This window comes from Apium graveolens, chromosome 4 (assembly GCF_009905375.1).
Source record: "Apium graveolens cultivar Ventura chromosome 4, ASM990537v1, whole genome shotgun sequence".
In the NCBI taxonomy this organism is placed as follows: domain Eukaryota; kingdom Viridiplantae; phylum Streptophyta; class Magnoliopsida; order Apiales; family Apiaceae; genus Apium; species Apium graveolens.
The window spans coordinates 308,202,095-308,217,909 of NC_133650.1; the positions used below are offsets into that span (position 1 = coordinate 308,202,095).

Consider the following 15,815-nt stretch of genomic DNA (forward strand, 5'->3'; position numbering starts at 1 on the left):
TGTGTAGGCTAGGTTTGATATATGAGGTGTAAATGTAGGTTTTTTAATAATATAGTCTTCTTGCCAGTTAGGGGGTCTGTGCAATCTGGTCGATCTTCTCAGAACAGGTGTTACTTGAGGTGAAGGTTGAGTTGGTTCAGTAGGTTCAAGTGGTGTTGGTTCTTGGTTGGCTTCAGGTTCAAGTTGAATTGTAGGGTCATTATTTTCAGGAAACAAGGGAAATAGGTCATCTGTTGGTATGGAGGCTGGGTTGTTGGTTGAGACTTGAGGTATAGGTTGCATATAACAGTTAGGAGTACTGCAGTTGAATGGAAATATTTGTTCCCTGAATGTTACATCTCTGGACACAAAGGTCTATTTGGAGAGGAGGTTATACAGTCTGTAGCCCTTTTGACTCACAGGATAGCCCAGAAGGACACAAGGTACTCCTCTAGGAGCAAATTTATCGGTTGGAGAGGTTGTGTTGTAAGCGAAAGCAAGGCAACCAAAGACTTTTAGGTGATCATAGGTTGCTGGTTCTTTGTGGAGAATTTCATATGGGGTTTTGTTATTGAGAATAGGGGTTGGTAATCTATTTATTAAGTGAACCGCAGTTAGTACACAGTCTCCCCAAAAACTCAATGGTAACCCAGCTTGGAATCTAAGGGCTCTGGAAATCTCCAAGATATGCCTGTGTTTTCTTTCTACACGGGCATTCTGTTGTGGTCTTTGAACACATGAGGTTTGGTGTTTAATACCATGTTTAGAGAAGAAGGTTCTGCAGCTCCCAGTGTCAAATTCTAGAGCATTATCAGACCTGATTGTCTTGATAGATGATTTGAAATGTATGTCAACATAGTTCATGAATTCTTCTATAATTGTGAGTGAGTCAGATTTGTGTTCTAGCAGATAAACCCAAGTATTTCTACTGTGGTCATCAACTATGGTCATGAAGTATCTAAATTTGTTTCTTGTACAAACTTTATAAGGGCCCCATATATCTAAATGCACAAGATCAAACTTTGAACTAGCATGTGATTTACTCAATTCAAAAGGAAGTTTAGTAAATTTAGAGAGGGGACAAGTGATGCAGACCTTGGCAATGTGAGTATCAGCAATTGTAATTTCCTTTATCTGTTTGATCCTGGCTATGGGGGCATGACCAAGTCTGTTGTGCCACTACTCCAAATTATCAGCATTGTTGACTCCATTACTGGTTGCTGTGTTGACTGCAGGGGCTCTGTTGACAGGTTCATAAGGAAGCTTTAACCATTCACTGGGCACTTGTTGCTTCAGATGATTTATCAGGTAATACAACCCATTCTTTGCTCCACCTATTCCTCTGATTTTGTTGCTTCCCGATTCTAAGATGACACAATGGCTTGGGTGGAAGATCACTTGTACATTGCAATCCTTCACCAGCTTCTGTACTGACATCAAGTTGTGTTTGAAGTATGGCACACATAGTACACCTTCTAGTTTCAGTCCATTTTCTAGATTTACACTGCCTGTGTGAGTGACTTTGGCTTGATCTCCTGTGGGTAGGTTTATGGTTGTGGATTTTGTTTTTTCAACAGTGTGGGAGAGGTTTTGAAGTGAGTATGTCATATGGTCAGAGGCTCCAGAGTCTATGATCCACTCATTGTTCAATTTCATGACAGTGTTGCAATTAGTCATTCCTGAAAAATGATAATCTATTTCCTCATCAGTTTCTGACCCTTTGGCTTGATGCATCAGCTGTGGCATCATCTTGGCTAGTTGTTCTAACTGTTGAGGGCTAAAACTGGGTCCTTCAATTTCTGTTTTTTCAGCTTGAGCATTAGCTGCCATCTTGGAGTTGTTGTTTCTGTTTGAGGTATTCCATTTGGGGTTTGAGTTGTATGGTTTAGGTTTGGAGGGATAAGGTTGGTTTGTGTTATGTGAGTTGCATTTGGGATGCCACCTGGGGTAGCCAATTACAGTCCAGCATTTATCACCTCTGTGCCCCTTCATTCCGCAAGCTGTACATACTATAACTCTGTCCTGATTAGTTTTGCTGAACATTGCAGATGCATCAGAGATGTCTCTGTTTATGTTGAGAAGATCTCTTTGTGCCTCTTCTTGCTGTAAAGCAGACGAGGCTTCTTCAACAGAAGGAAGTGGGTTTTGCATCAGAAGATGGCTTCTTTGTGGGTTGTAGATTTCATTCAATCCATTTAAGAACTGAAATAGTTTGGTTTCTTCTTTTTGTTGGTGGATTTTGTTGAGTAAGGTTTGGGTCTCAGTGCTTATGGTGGTGATTGTAGGCAGTATATTCATGGCATCTAACTCTTCCCACAGTACTTTCATGGCAGTATAATAATCATTCACATATAAAGAGTTTTGTTTTAGCTCATATAACTCTCTATTGATTTTATATTTCCTCGATCCATTTGTGACAGAGAAACGTGTCTCAAGATTTGACCATATATCTTTAGCATTAGTCATGAACATCACAGATTTTTTAATTGAAGGAGATACATTACAGGTTAACCAGGCGATTACCATGTTGTTGCAGGTCTCCCATAGCTCAGCTTGTATTGGATCATCAGTGGACTTGGCTGTTGTTCCGGTTACGAAACCCAGTTTTCTCTTGGAGGCTAGATTGATTTCCATCGATCGTTTCCAGGCTCTGTAATCTGTAGATCCCTGGAGTTTATCCACCAATATGGATGTTGGCCCATCTGAGGGGTGTAGGAAAATGGGGTTTAGCATATCTTGGTAGGTGATTCGACCAGCTGCCATTGTAAAAGAAAATAGATCTGAAAGACTTTTTGTCCTTTTTTTTGAGTTCTTGATTTAGGGTTTAAGCTGAGTGGTTTTTTTTATGGGTTTTAGAGATCAAAGAGATGGGTACTGATTTTATTCATTCCTTATTTGCAGTTATGTTGCTCTGATACCATGTTGACAAAGCTCAGATTATCATAAAAGCAAAGAAGGATCTGAATATTAGAAATAGCACAAAGGTCTTAATGTTCCGTCTGAGAATGCAAGCTAACACTCCAATGATATATATGGAGGAATTTAGGTGAATTGATAAGACAGCAACTAACATACGACAAATCAAAATAACTAACTATTACGGGTGCTAGTGGTCCATGTGTAGACAACTGTTCTACTACTAGGTAGGTCCCTGAAATACTGAAACAGTTGCATAGTATGTCTCTCTCTTATTATTTCTCTTGTTGAAATTTTCTTCCTTTAGACACAAAATTATGATATATGCATGACAGTAGTTCAGTTTCAAATAATCGCAAGGGTGTCCCCAAAGTAATCATAGCTTTTGTTTGTTTTCCTGTCGTCTTCTCCAGTGGGTTATCAGTACTTGGACATACTCTGATGCACATTCCCAATCTGACTAACACCCTTTTTTTGGAAACTCTGTGTGGAGTACATTTACAGGGTATCTAAGAATCTGCTTCTGCAACTATTCAAGAATGTGATAGATGTACATATGTCCCATTCTGTTCTCTATCATTATGCGTATACCACTTTCGGACATTTCGACAATTTTTCCTGTTCATATCCATTCCTTGCCTCTCTCGGAATATTCTAATTAGTTCAATTAAATATCTTTTATGTATCTAAGAATCGAGGAATATTAGTGCAGTATAGCCTAACGGCAAAATCTTATCCCCGTCTTGTTCAGTGACATCATGTTTACTGTACAACTACAAGTACTAAAGAATTGAGATACAATAACATTGAACAGAATCTAAGAACTTAATCCAGATATATAACTGGGGTGAAAGGGCAATATTGATCCATGCAAGACTAAAACATGATGAAATCTTCATCTTTCAAGTACGTACAGGATGCTATTATAGTTGAGATAAACCCAACTGGTTGATGTCGGAACTTTAGGGACTTACCATTTCAAAAATCTTAGGTTCGATTTCAAATGAAAGCTCAGATAAGTTGAGATTATTTCAGGAATGGTATGCTAGTTCTCTTCAAGATTAATCAAGGATAAACTAAAAAAGAATCAAAGAGGTCGCTTAAACCGGCATGGATACATGATTATTAAAAAAAACATATCATGCCGACTCGAACAACTTGAAATTCAGTATATAACATAACAGATGTTTAAACGGGCTTTTGTATACTGGATTGGGCCTCTCATCCGATGTAATGATGATAGAAGCAATTGGGTTCATCCACACGCATTATAGGGCTCAGTCTGAATCCACTTATTTCCTAGCGGACTTATTTGTGGAACCAACCACCTAGCTCTGAGCATAGGACTTGAATGCTAACAAGTCAATGAAAAATGCCTAAATAAATCCTAGGGCCTTAACACTAGTTTTTTTTTCTAATTAATTACAGAAGTCGAACTACTTGTCTCCCGCAAGAGGACACAAGAACTCAATTACTGCGCCAACCTAGTTACAATTAAGATAAGGGCAACTCAGACTCAAGTTCCTCTCATTTATTTGAATACGCAGTCCCCAGTCAATAAAACCTGCAAAGTTACTAGCATCAGGACCAGTATAGATAAGGGCCACTGGAGACTTTGTCAACTTATAGTTTGATCAGTTAGGATATTGAATTATCTTGTCAACGTTAATTATTGATGCAGACACCACTGAACCCCATCAATACAATGGCTACATGCTAACAGTGTGAAAGGCAGAGGAGGTGGTCAATATAATACACTACAACTCAGTCTTACTAGTTCTAAAATTAGTATCTTCAGTTGTATATGATGTAATAATTACAGTATTTGGGATTCCTTGCAATTCATTTTTAAGTTGAAAAATAATTTCATTTTTCATTTATAAGTTACTTATAACACGTAAGATACCGAATTACGAACCATTTTGAAATAAAATTAAGTTGTGAAACACGGCAACCAAGTTTTTCTTTCTTTTGTTTTTGACAAAGCCAAGTTTGTTTCAATAGTACGAGAACATCTTTGACTGAATTTCATTAATGCACCTGTTCTGACAAATTTACTAACTTCATTCTCCCCAGTCGGTGCCGGGACAAAACAATCGTGTGCCCGGTACGAAATCACAAAATTGGATCCGTAATTTTTTATTCTAATATAAATTTAAAGAAGATATATTCCATCAACTATCAAAATAGGTAAACAAGTAATATATTCCGACAATTGAGTTAAGTTTCTGCTAGAAGGACAACATATGGTCCTTGTGGTTAATTTTGTTAATTATCTAGTTTAATGTTATTTAACTGTATTTTTTTTTACCTTATCTTTATTCTCAAAATTCTTTAAAATAGTTAACAAACAATTTGAAACATATAATCGGGATAAATATTTTAAAAGCCCTTTCAAAGTATAAGTCCTATTCGAATGATTATATATACTAAGCTCTTGTCTGTTAAATTTATCATAAGTTGAGGTAGGACTAACTAAGGCAAGGCCGAGGAGGTGGTAGATGAGCAACTAGGTTACTCAGGACAGAATCAGTCTGAATTTTTGCGATCAATTCACATAGGTTTGTTATGCGTCCAACAAGATCCAGGAGAAAGACCAAACATGTCATACGTTGTTATGATGTTGGGTAGTGATATTATACTACCTCAGCCTAAACAGCCAGGTTTTTTCACAGAAAGAAACAATTTCGTTTCTGACGATTCATCAACCCAACAAGTATCAACTACTACCAATGAAATCAGTGTTACTCTACTAGACGCCCGATAAAAAAAAATATTTTGTAACGTTAATAATCTGTGAAACTTTCGGTTCCCAGATAACATCCATTCTGACAAAAGATAGCTACCAAGTATCACACGGTTTCAATGTATCAAATTAGCTCAGAATCCGGTTGTTCAACTCATTCTTATACAATTTTCAAATTTTCACTTGCTGACAGACAAAAGTTACCAGAGTACTTTGAAATAGATGGAAACGTGTTAATATAAGATTCTGAAAAGAGTCTTCTTCTAACACTTCGAGATTCTAGAGCGACTGGTTCCTTGACGTGGTATCAGATATGCTGGTAATGAAAGATCCGTCGCCAAAGTAATGTTATTTCTAAATGTACGGAAGTAGTGAAGTGTTAGCAGCGCAGCTTGTTACTCTTTGGTCATTCTTCGGTGCTCCGGTCAATAATTGAAATTTTCAAGTTATCCCTTAAAACGAAATTTATACTAGTACGAAATTTATACTACTACTAAGAATGCAGTTGTCTCCTTACAGTATTGAAGAGTCCTTGGACCAAAACTAATGATCTTCAGTCAGTGCAGTTATTTTGTAGGAAATAGTCCTGAACAATGATTACCATTCACCAACTACATTTCAATTTCATTGTTAGACGCCAAAATTCACATAGTTGACAATCTAGATGCCCCTCAACTAGATAGGCATTGTATACTAACTTCGTTGTACATTATCCTTTTACAAGAGATTATATAAATGGGGTCCGGTCTACGTTAAACGCAGCATATTGTACAGTCATAAGAAATTGAGGAACGTGTAAAGAATTGAGGTACGTGTAAAGTAAGTTTTTTAGTGTAGGTTGCACAAATTGCACTATTTATATTCTATCATTTTCAAGGTTTATAATTATATTGCAGGTCAAAGATGCTACAGGTGACAACATCAAACAAAATATTTTCAACTCTAGTATGGTGAATAACTGAATATAGAAGAATAAACAGATAGTGCCAAGAACAAACAGTTTTTCTAAAAGAGGTCATCAGTCCCGTCGTAGTTGGGCTACATATAAATCTTTCGGATTTGGAATTATTTAAATAAAAGAAATGAAGAATATCAAGTGCCATTGCGTGACAGTGTGATCAGTTCACACTATAGGTAGGTTCACATTTGTTTTTGTTTTCTGGTCTCATGTATGAAACGGTCTTGGCCTTTCTTTAATATTTTTCATTTCTTATATAATACAATTGTCTCCGATGTGCAAGAGCAACATGTTAAGATTTAGTAACATTCTGCTCACCGGTATGTTCTACACTAAAAACGAAAACCAAACACTGATGAAAGAATTAATACTTGTTTTATTCTGTTACATCTTTGTATCAGGAAACATCAAAGTTCTGGTAGCTCAAGACACCATAAAAACAAGTCAGCTACTTGAAGATGATCAAACCATAGTTTCTGCTGGAAGAAATTTTGAACTGGGATTCTTTAGTCCTAAAAATTCCGGAAATCGATATGTTGGAATATGGTACAAGAAGGTAAGTACGGGAACTGTGGTTTGGGTTGCCAACAGAAACCATCCTATAAATGAAACATCTGGAGTTTTAACACTTACTGCTCAAGGAAACTTGAACATCATAGTCAATCTTACAAGTAATGTTATTTGGTCTTCAAATTCATCGACATCTGACAAGAAGATCGATGCAGTTGCACAGCTTCTTGATACAGGGAATCTTGTTGTGAAAGATGTGAATAGTAATAACGTTCTCTGGCAGAGTTTTGATTATCCAACTGATACTTTATTAGCTGGAATGAAGTTTGGAATTGATAAGGTTACTGGATTAGACAGGTATTTGACGTCTTGGAGAAGTGATGATGATCCAGGTACAGGTGATTATACTTATAGATGTCATCCTCAAGGTTTCCCTCAGTTTTTCATTACAGATGGTTCTAAAAAGATTTACAGGCTCGGAAACTGGAATGGGTTCATATTTAGCGGAATTCCAAGAGAGATCAGCAACCTTAGTCTAAGTTTTGTGTCTACTGACAAGGAGGTTTACTATATGTATAATCTTGTTAACACCTCTATTTTTACAAGATTGGTGCTAACTCAGAATGGTGTTGCTGTGCGACAGGTATGGGCTGAAAAAACTAAAAATTGGATTTCCTTTTTAAACGGACCAACAGATATCTGTGATAATTATGGGAAATGTGGTAAATTTGGTAGCTGTAACATTGCAAATGCTAAAGTTTGTGAGTGTTTGAATAAATTTAAGCCAAGGTCTCCCAAGGATTGGAATGTGGGTGACTTTTCTGATGGTTGTGTTCGGGAAACATCTTTAGATTGTCAAAATGGGGATGGATTTCTCCAGTATTCGAACATTAAATTGCCAGACACGGGGAGTTGCAGGAGTTATGAGAGCATGAACCTTAAGGATTGTGAAGCATTATGCTCAAAGAACTGCTCTTGTACTGCCTACACAACTTTAGACATAAGTAAAGGAAGTGGCTGTTTGCTTTGGTTTGATGAACTGATCGACATCAGGCAAGCCCCTAAAGGAGGTGGTCAATACATTTACATTAGAATGGCAGCTTCGGAGTTGGGTATGTTGTCTATATTGTAACCTAATATGATTCTTTTGCTTTTAATATTTAGATCACAAATTGCTCAAATTTGCTAACAAGAGTAGTTTGCTGCTTAATATTCGTACAAACTGCAAACTGCAGCAAGTCCTAATTTCAGTTGTCAAATGGTGTACAGTAAGTGCATAACTAGAAATGAGTTCTGACATAGTCTGAGACAGCATTGGTTTAACACTATATGTTTCTGAAAAATCAGTATAATTACATATCTCTAGACCAATATTAGACAAGCTTGCAACATATGAATTTATGTATGACTTGGAGCACCCTTTCATTTTCCCTTATAGGTGGTTCTAAGGGAAAGAAAAAGAAGATGGTCATAATAGTCAGTTTGATATTCTCAATCGGTGCGCTTATGCTAGGCCTGAGCCTGATAATTTACATGTTGAAGAAACAGAAGGAAAAACAGGAAGGTACTTTTCATAAGAACAACTCTTTATTACAAAGAGACATACACTATTTGACTATCTTATCTGTATAAATGTACTCATCTTGTACGATGTTCTTCGCGTACACAGGGAGGTTGGCGCTTGATACCGAGCAATACCAATCCAAGGAAAGCCAGCTGGAAGATCTAGAGCTACCACTAATTGACTTGCTCACAATTGAGAAAGCTACAAATTACTTTTCTGTGAACAATATTCTTGGAGAGGGTGGATTTGGCCCTGTATATAAGGTAAAATTAATACTCTATGACTTTCATATTAGTTCAATATAAGATCAAAGAATCATGATGATTGATGAGTTCCAGGGATTACTGGAAGATGGAAGAGAGGTAGCTGTGAAGAGACTCTCAAAGACTTCTAGGCAAGGAACCGATGAATTTAAGAATGAAGTTGTCTGCATTGCAAAACTTCAACATCGAAATCTTGTTAAGCTTTTAGGATGCTGCATTCAAGAAGAAGAAATGATGTTGATCTATGAGTATCTTCCAAACAAAAGCTTGGACTTCTTTATCTTTGGTATGCATAAGTTTTGTTAATCATGATGTTAATACATCACAAAGCACTATACTTGAGCTCAAGCTAGCAGTCCACTGGAGTTGGCTCTTTCGTGTTTATATTTTTGGAGTTAATTACGCGATAGGGGGTAATAATTTAAACGTTCACTACAATATCGAGCTCAAACTAATATTACAGAATTATGGACAGATGAAAAGCGAAGCAAATTACTTGACTGGCCAACCAGGTTCAACATCATCAATGGGATTGCTCGAGGCCTTCTTTATCTCCATCAGGACTCCAGACTACGAATCATCCATAGAGATCTTAAAGTGAGCAATATTTTGTTAGACAAAGACTTGAACCCAAAGATCTCTGACTTTGGCATGGCTAGAATTTTTGGAGGAGACGAGACACAAGCAAATACAAGAAGAGTTGTTGGCACGTAGTAAGAATCTGCGCCTTAGCTTAAACCTTATGATAAAAGAAACAAATATAATCTCATTTCATTAACCTGTTTTTCTTGCAGTGGATACATGTCCCCTGAATATCAACTAGATGGCCTTTTCTCGACAAAATCAGATGTTTTTAGTTTCGGTGTTTTAGTGCTGGAGATTGTAAGTGGGAAAAGAAATCGAGAATTCTTTCATACAGCTCACCATCACAATCTTCTAGGACATGTAAGTTTCCTTTCTTTCATTATTCTTCGTAAATCAGTGTCAACAACTAATAAAAATATGTACCACTATTAGGCATGGAACCTCTTCAAAGAAGGAATGCCAGAGGAACTGATAGATGCTACAATAAGCTTCACAGGCCATCTCTCCGAAGTTCTGCGATCAATCCACATTGGCCTGTTATGCGTTCAGCAAGATCCGGAAGACAGACCGAGCATGTCGTATGTTGTTATGACTTTGGGTAGTGAGGTTGTACTGCCACAACCCAAACAACCAGGCTTTTTCCTGGAAAGGAATAAGTTCGTATCTGAAACTTCATCAAGCCAAAATATGTCATTGTCATGCAATGACATGAGCATTACATTACTAGATCCACGATAGGAAAGGTTTAATTCTATTGTCATGTGGTCCACAGATGTATAAATTTAACTATTGCTACCAAATGGCATTATTTATATACACAGTGTGCATAATAGATGTGAAGGCTTTGATGATCTGTGCCTGCAAACTGCAATTGCATTTTTTCATGCTACATCTATAGACCGAACTCATTATCAAGCAACGATTATTATTATTAAGTCCGAGTAAGAAGAGTGAACCTAAAAACTTGTCCGGCACCAAGGCACTGGTTACTTTTTAGATCGTCAAAAAATGAGCTAAATTTAGTCTGTCAAACAGGGACCAAATGACGTAATCAATAAAAATTGTCTTTTTTTGAATTCCAAGTGAATATTAGAAGCAAGCTTGAGGAAAATTACAGATTATGTATGTTTATCGTTTAGGAAATTATATTTTTTTAATTGGCATGGTGTCACATTGTTAGTTCACATGTTGCCCCGAAACTCACTAAAGACCAAAGTAGTTACAGGTTGGCTGACCATTTCTTTGTTTTCTAGTCTCATGTATGAAACTGTCTTCGCCTCTCTTTCTTATTTCTATTGTGATTGGGTCTACGCAGCTTACCATACAGTGGTCACTTTTCACGTCTAAAATAAGGCATTTGGTGTGAATGCATCGGAGGTCAATATTTAGACGTAATAATAGGTTACAGAAATCGTTTGAACTGGACCATTAGACGGTTTTAGTTAAATAATACATTATTCTACTGTGTGCAAGAGCAGCATATTAAAGATTTAATAGCATCCGCTCACTTTGTTTTTTCTACGCTAAACACAAAAACCAAACACTAATGAGAGAATTAATACTTGTTATGTTCTGTTACTCTTTTGTATCAGGAAACATTAAAGTTCTGGTAGCTGAAGACACCATAAGAACAAGTCAACTACTTGAAGATGGTGAAACCGTAGTTTCTGCTGCCGGAAACTTTGAACTGGGATTCTTTAGTCCTAAAAATTCTGTAAATCGATATGTTGGAATATGGTACAAGAAGGTAAGTACTGGAACTGTGGTCTGGGTTGCCAACAGAAACAATCCTGTAGACGAAAAATCCGGAGTTTTAACACTCACTGCTCAAGGAAATTTGAACATCATTGTCAATCTTACAAGTGATGTTGTTTGGTCTTCAAATTCATCGACATCAGGAAAGAAGATTGATGCAGTTGCACAGCTTCTTGATACAGGGAATCTTGTTGTGAAAGATGTGAATAGTAATAACGTTCTCTGGCAGAGTTTTGATTATCCAACTGATACTTTATTAGCTGGAATGAAGTTTGGAATTGATAAGGTTACTGGATTAGACAGGTATTTGACGTCTTGGAAAAGCGATGATAATCCAGGTACAGGTGATTATATTTATAGATGTCATCCTCAAGGCTTCCCTCAATTTTTCATTACAGATGGTTCTAAAAAGATTTACAGGCTTGGAAATTGGAATGGATTCATATTTAGCGGATTTCCAAGACCGATAAGCAACATTAGTCTAAGTTTTGTGTTCACGGACAAGGAGGTCTACTACATGTATAATCTTGCTAACACTTCTATTTTTACAAGATTGGTGCTAACTCAAAATGGCGTTGCTGTGCGACAGACCTGGGCCGAGAAAAGTAAGGAATGGGTTGCTTTCCTCAACGGGCCAACGGATATTTGCGATAATTATGGAAAATGTGGTAAATTTGGTAGCTGTAACATTGCAAATGCTGAAGTTTGTGAGTGTTTAAAAGAATTTAAGCCAAAGTCTCCCAAAGATTGGAACGTTGGCGACTTTTCTGATGGTTGTGTTCGGGAGACATCTTTAGACTGTCAAAAAGGAGATGGATTTATCGAGTATTCAAACATAAAATTGCCAGACACGGGGAGTTGCAGGAGTTATGAGAGCATGAACCTTAAGGATTGTGAAGTATTATGCTCAAAGAACTGCTCTTGTACTGCCTACACAACTTTAGACATAAGTAAAGGAAGTGGCTGTTTGGTTTGGTTTGATGAGCTGATTGACATCAGGCAAGCGCCTCAAGGAGGTGGTCAATTCATCTACCTAAGAATGGCAGCTTCGGAGTTAGGTATGTCATGTATAGTGTAATCTTATATGATTCCTTTCCTTATAGTATCTGGATCACAACTTGCTCAGATTTGCTAAAAAAGGGTAGTTCGCCTGCTTAATTTTTCATACAATCTGCAACAGGTGGCACTTTCAACTTATCACATGGTTGGTGTAGAGTAAGTTCATAACTGAGTTTTGATACATTTCTTGCCTAAAACAGCACTGGTTTGAAAATTCTATGTTTTCTGGAAAATGAGTTTATGTTTAGACCAATATTAGACGAGCAATTACACATGAAATATATATATGACTTGTAGAACATTCCTTAATTTTCAGACCTAGGCGGTTCAAAGGGAAAGACAAAGGAGACGGTCATTATAGTGAGTGTGATATTCTCAGTAGGCGCGCTAATGCTAGGCCTCAGCCTGATAATTTACATTTTAAAGAAAAAGAAGAACAAAAGGCAGCAAGGTAGTTCCCAGAAGAACTTTTTTTATTTCAAAGAGACATTAACTATTTGAGTATTAGATCTGTATAAATGCACGCTTCTTGTTTGTTGTGTCCACCATTCACAGGGAGGTTCACGCTTGATACTGAGCAATTCCAATCTAGGGAAAGTCAGCAGGAAGATCTAGAGCTACCACTAATCGACTTACTTGCAATAGAGAAAGCAACAAATTACTTTTCTCTGGACAATATTCTTGGAGAGGGTGGATTTGGCCCTGTGTACAAGGTAAAACTATCAGGTTTATAAATTTTCATATGAGTTCAATACAACAGTTAAAAATCAGGATAAATTCCAGGGAATATTGGAAGATGGAAGGGAGATAGCTGTGAAGAGACTCTCGAAGACTTCTAGGCAAGGAACCAATGAATTTAAGAACGAAATTGTCTGCATTGCAAAACTTCAACATCGAAATCTTGTGAAGCTTTTAGGATGCTGCATTCAAGAAGAAGAAATGATGCTGGTCTATGAGTATCTTCCAAACAAAGGCTTGGACTTTTTTATCTTTGGTATGCATTTGTTTTTTTATTCATGATGCTAATTGATCACCAGGCACTGCAGTGATCTTTCATGTTTAAATTTTGGACTTAATTGAACTAATAGTATTAAAAAAATTGTGGACAGATGAAAAGCAAAGCAAATTACTTGACTGGCCAACCAGGTTCAACATCATCAATGGGATTGCTCGAGGCCTTCTTTATCTCCATCAGGACTCCAGACTACGAATCATCCATAGAGATCTTAAAGTGAGCAATATTTTGCTAGACAAAGACTTGAACCCGAAGATATCTGACTTTGGCATGGCTAGAATTTTTGGAGGAGACGAGACACAAGCAAATACAAGAAGAGTTGTTGGCACGTAGTAAGAATCATCTTCTTAGCTTAACACTTGCGATAAAAATAGACAAGTTAAGTTTAATCTCAATTCTGTTAACCTATTTTTTCTTGCAGTGGATACATGTCGCCTGAGTATCAGCTAGATGGCCTTTTCTCGACAAAATCAGATGTTTTTAGTTTCGGTGTTTTAGTGCTGGAGATTGTAAGTGGGAAAAGAAATCGAGGATTCTTTCATAAAGACCACCATCACAATCTTCTAGGACATGTAAATTCCATGTTTTCACTCCTCTTCTGGTTTTTTAAAGCGACTCCTCTTCTGAAATTAATGTCAACAACTAATAAAAACATGTACCACTATTAGGCATGGAACCTCTTCAAAGAAGGAATGCCAGAGGAACTGATAGATGCTACAATAAGCTTCACAGGCCATCTCTCCGAAGTTCTGCGATCAATCCACATTGGCCTGTTATGCGTTCAGCAAGATCCGGAAGACAGACCGAGCATGTCTTACGTCGTTATGACGTTAGGGAGTGAGGTTGTGCTGCCACAACCCAAACAACCAGGTTTTTTCCTGGAAAGGAATAAGTTTGTATCTGAAACTTCATCAAGCCAAAATATGTCATTGTCATGCAATGACATGAGCATTACATTACTAGATGCCAGATAATAAGCGGCTCGGGGTGTGGACCTGTGCGGATTGGCACCAAGGCCAAAGCCCGGGCTTTAGAAATGCTCGTGGAGACGCCGCCATCGTGTTGATTGTGGTGGCAGCACGCGCCTCATGGTGTGCCTCGACAGGCTCCTGGCAAGCAGTCGGGCACCCGAATCCCCATTTTTTTGAAATTTACCGAATTCCCCTACCGCGCATTCACGCACCAGCACCGTGTTTCACGGACAGTAGATACTTGATTTATTGTTATGTTGTCTCCATATGTGAACATAGTTTGGTGCGAAGTGTTCATACATTTATTTACTTAGGGCATGTTTGGCAACTTACTTATAAGCCACTTATGGTTTATAAGCCCGTAACAACTTATCGACGAGTGTTTGTCGACCCAACTTATAAGCTGAATTTACAACTTATAAGCTGATAAGTTGAAAGTTGGCAGTGACGTACTTTTTTCCAATTTATTTTCATTTTTTCACTTTTTTCTAAAGTTTTGATTTTAAAATATAAATTTTTAAATATTTTTTAATTTAAGATTCATGAACTAAGATAATTGTAGTTAATAATTATTTGTTTTAATTTATTTAAGTAAAAAAACTTCTGACTTATAAGTAAATTTATCCAAACACTTATAGAACTTATAAGTATTTATCAACTTATCACTTATTTCGCACTTAATCATTTTAAGTCATAAGTTACTTATTTTAAGATTTCCCAAACGGGCACTTATATTTTATTTAGCCAAAAGAAAAATAATTGGGCTTATGAATTAGCTAAAAGAAAAACAAACGGCCCACTTACCAGCATAGATGTTGTACCATACAATTGCAGGAGACGCCGGGAGAGACTAAGAGCTAATATTATTCGAAATGACTTATTTATTTATTAAATTCTAATCCCACTTGAGACATGAGTTCACGCTCAAGTAAGTGTCATCTGCATTATATTCTATGAAAAATGTCAGGTCATCAAATTTTAAGAGATCCGCGGGCGTAAATATGCGTTCATAAATTAGAATTCGTCATATATAAATTACGTTATTTGATAAAATATTTGAAAAATAATTTTGAAAACCTAACACTAATTCATACTCCATCCGTCCCTAAAAACGTTTCCTATTTGTGTTGGACACGTTTGACAATGCATACTTTTGATTGTTAATATCTTTAATTTTAATTGTTAATATCTTTAATTTTGTATTAGTATTAAATATAACAACTTCATTGTATTAAAGTACTCATAAATACGAATCCAACAAAATCACTCATGACTATATATGATCTTATAGATTAGACGTAAATTAGTAGTCAATCAATTAATATGAACAGTACGAAAAATTAAAACGGGAAGAATATTACGGGACGGAGGGAGTATCCTTTTTCCTCTGACATTCCCTGACCAACACGATTGTAATAAGTCAAATTGGGTACATGTGGGTTGAATTTGTAGGGCAGAAAATTCTTGACGAAGACAGGAGTAGGTGCGGAGACT

At 36.9% G+C, this 15,815-nt stretch overlaps 3 protein-coding genes across 4 annotated transcripts; 2 read left to right on the forward strand and 1 right to left on the reverse strand.

The window, feature by feature from the left end:
- Nucleotides 1-1,158: 1,158 nt before the first annotated feature.
- Nucleotides 1,159-2,742, reverse strand: LOC141720061 (uncharacterized). The gene has a single exon (XM_074522417.1). It carries the CDS (start codon nucleotides 2,740-2,742, stop codon nucleotides 1,159-1,161), a length of 1,584 nt encoding a protein of 527 aa, XP_074378518.1.
- A 4,096-nt stretch (nucleotides 2,743-6,838) lies between these two features.
- On the forward strand, nucleotides 6,839-10,337 carry LOC141721618 (G-type lectin S-receptor-like serine/threonine-protein kinase At4g27290). The gene is made up of 7 exons (XM_074524606.1): nucleotides 6,839-8,221; nucleotides 8,548-8,673; nucleotides 8,779-8,936; nucleotides 9,012-9,222; nucleotides 9,412-9,649; nucleotides 9,731-9,881; nucleotides 9,954-10,337. The coding sequence occupies exons 1-7, from the start codon at nucleotides 6,874-6,876 to the stop codon at nucleotides 10,257-10,259; spliced, it is 2,538 nt and encodes an 845-aa protein (XP_074380707.1). The 5' UTR covers nucleotides 6,839-6,873; the 3' UTR covers nucleotides 10,260-10,337.
- A 530-nt stretch (nucleotides 10,338-10,867) lies between these two features.
- On the forward strand, nucleotides 10,868-14,630 carry LOC141721619 (G-type lectin S-receptor-like serine/threonine-protein kinase At4g27290). 2 transcript variants are annotated; one of them, XM_074524607.1, is made up of 7 exons: nucleotides 10,868-12,334; nucleotides 12,652-12,786; nucleotides 12,891-13,048; nucleotides 13,107-13,329; nucleotides 13,445-13,682; nucleotides 13,772-13,922; nucleotides 14,019-14,630. In XM_074524607.1, exons 1-7 carry the CDS (start codon nucleotides 11,068-11,070, stop codon nucleotides 14,322-14,324), a joined length of 2,478 nt encoding a protein of 825 aa, XP_074380708.1. In that variant the 5' UTR covers nucleotides 10,868-11,067; the 3' UTR covers nucleotides 14,325-14,630. The 2 variants fall into 2 exon arrangements, with proteins under 2 accessions (XP_074380708.1, XP_074380710.1); XM_074524609.1 differs by having other exon boundaries at nucleotides 10,870-12,334; nucleotides 13,119-13,329.
- Nucleotides 14,631-15,815: the final 1,185 nt, after the last annotated feature.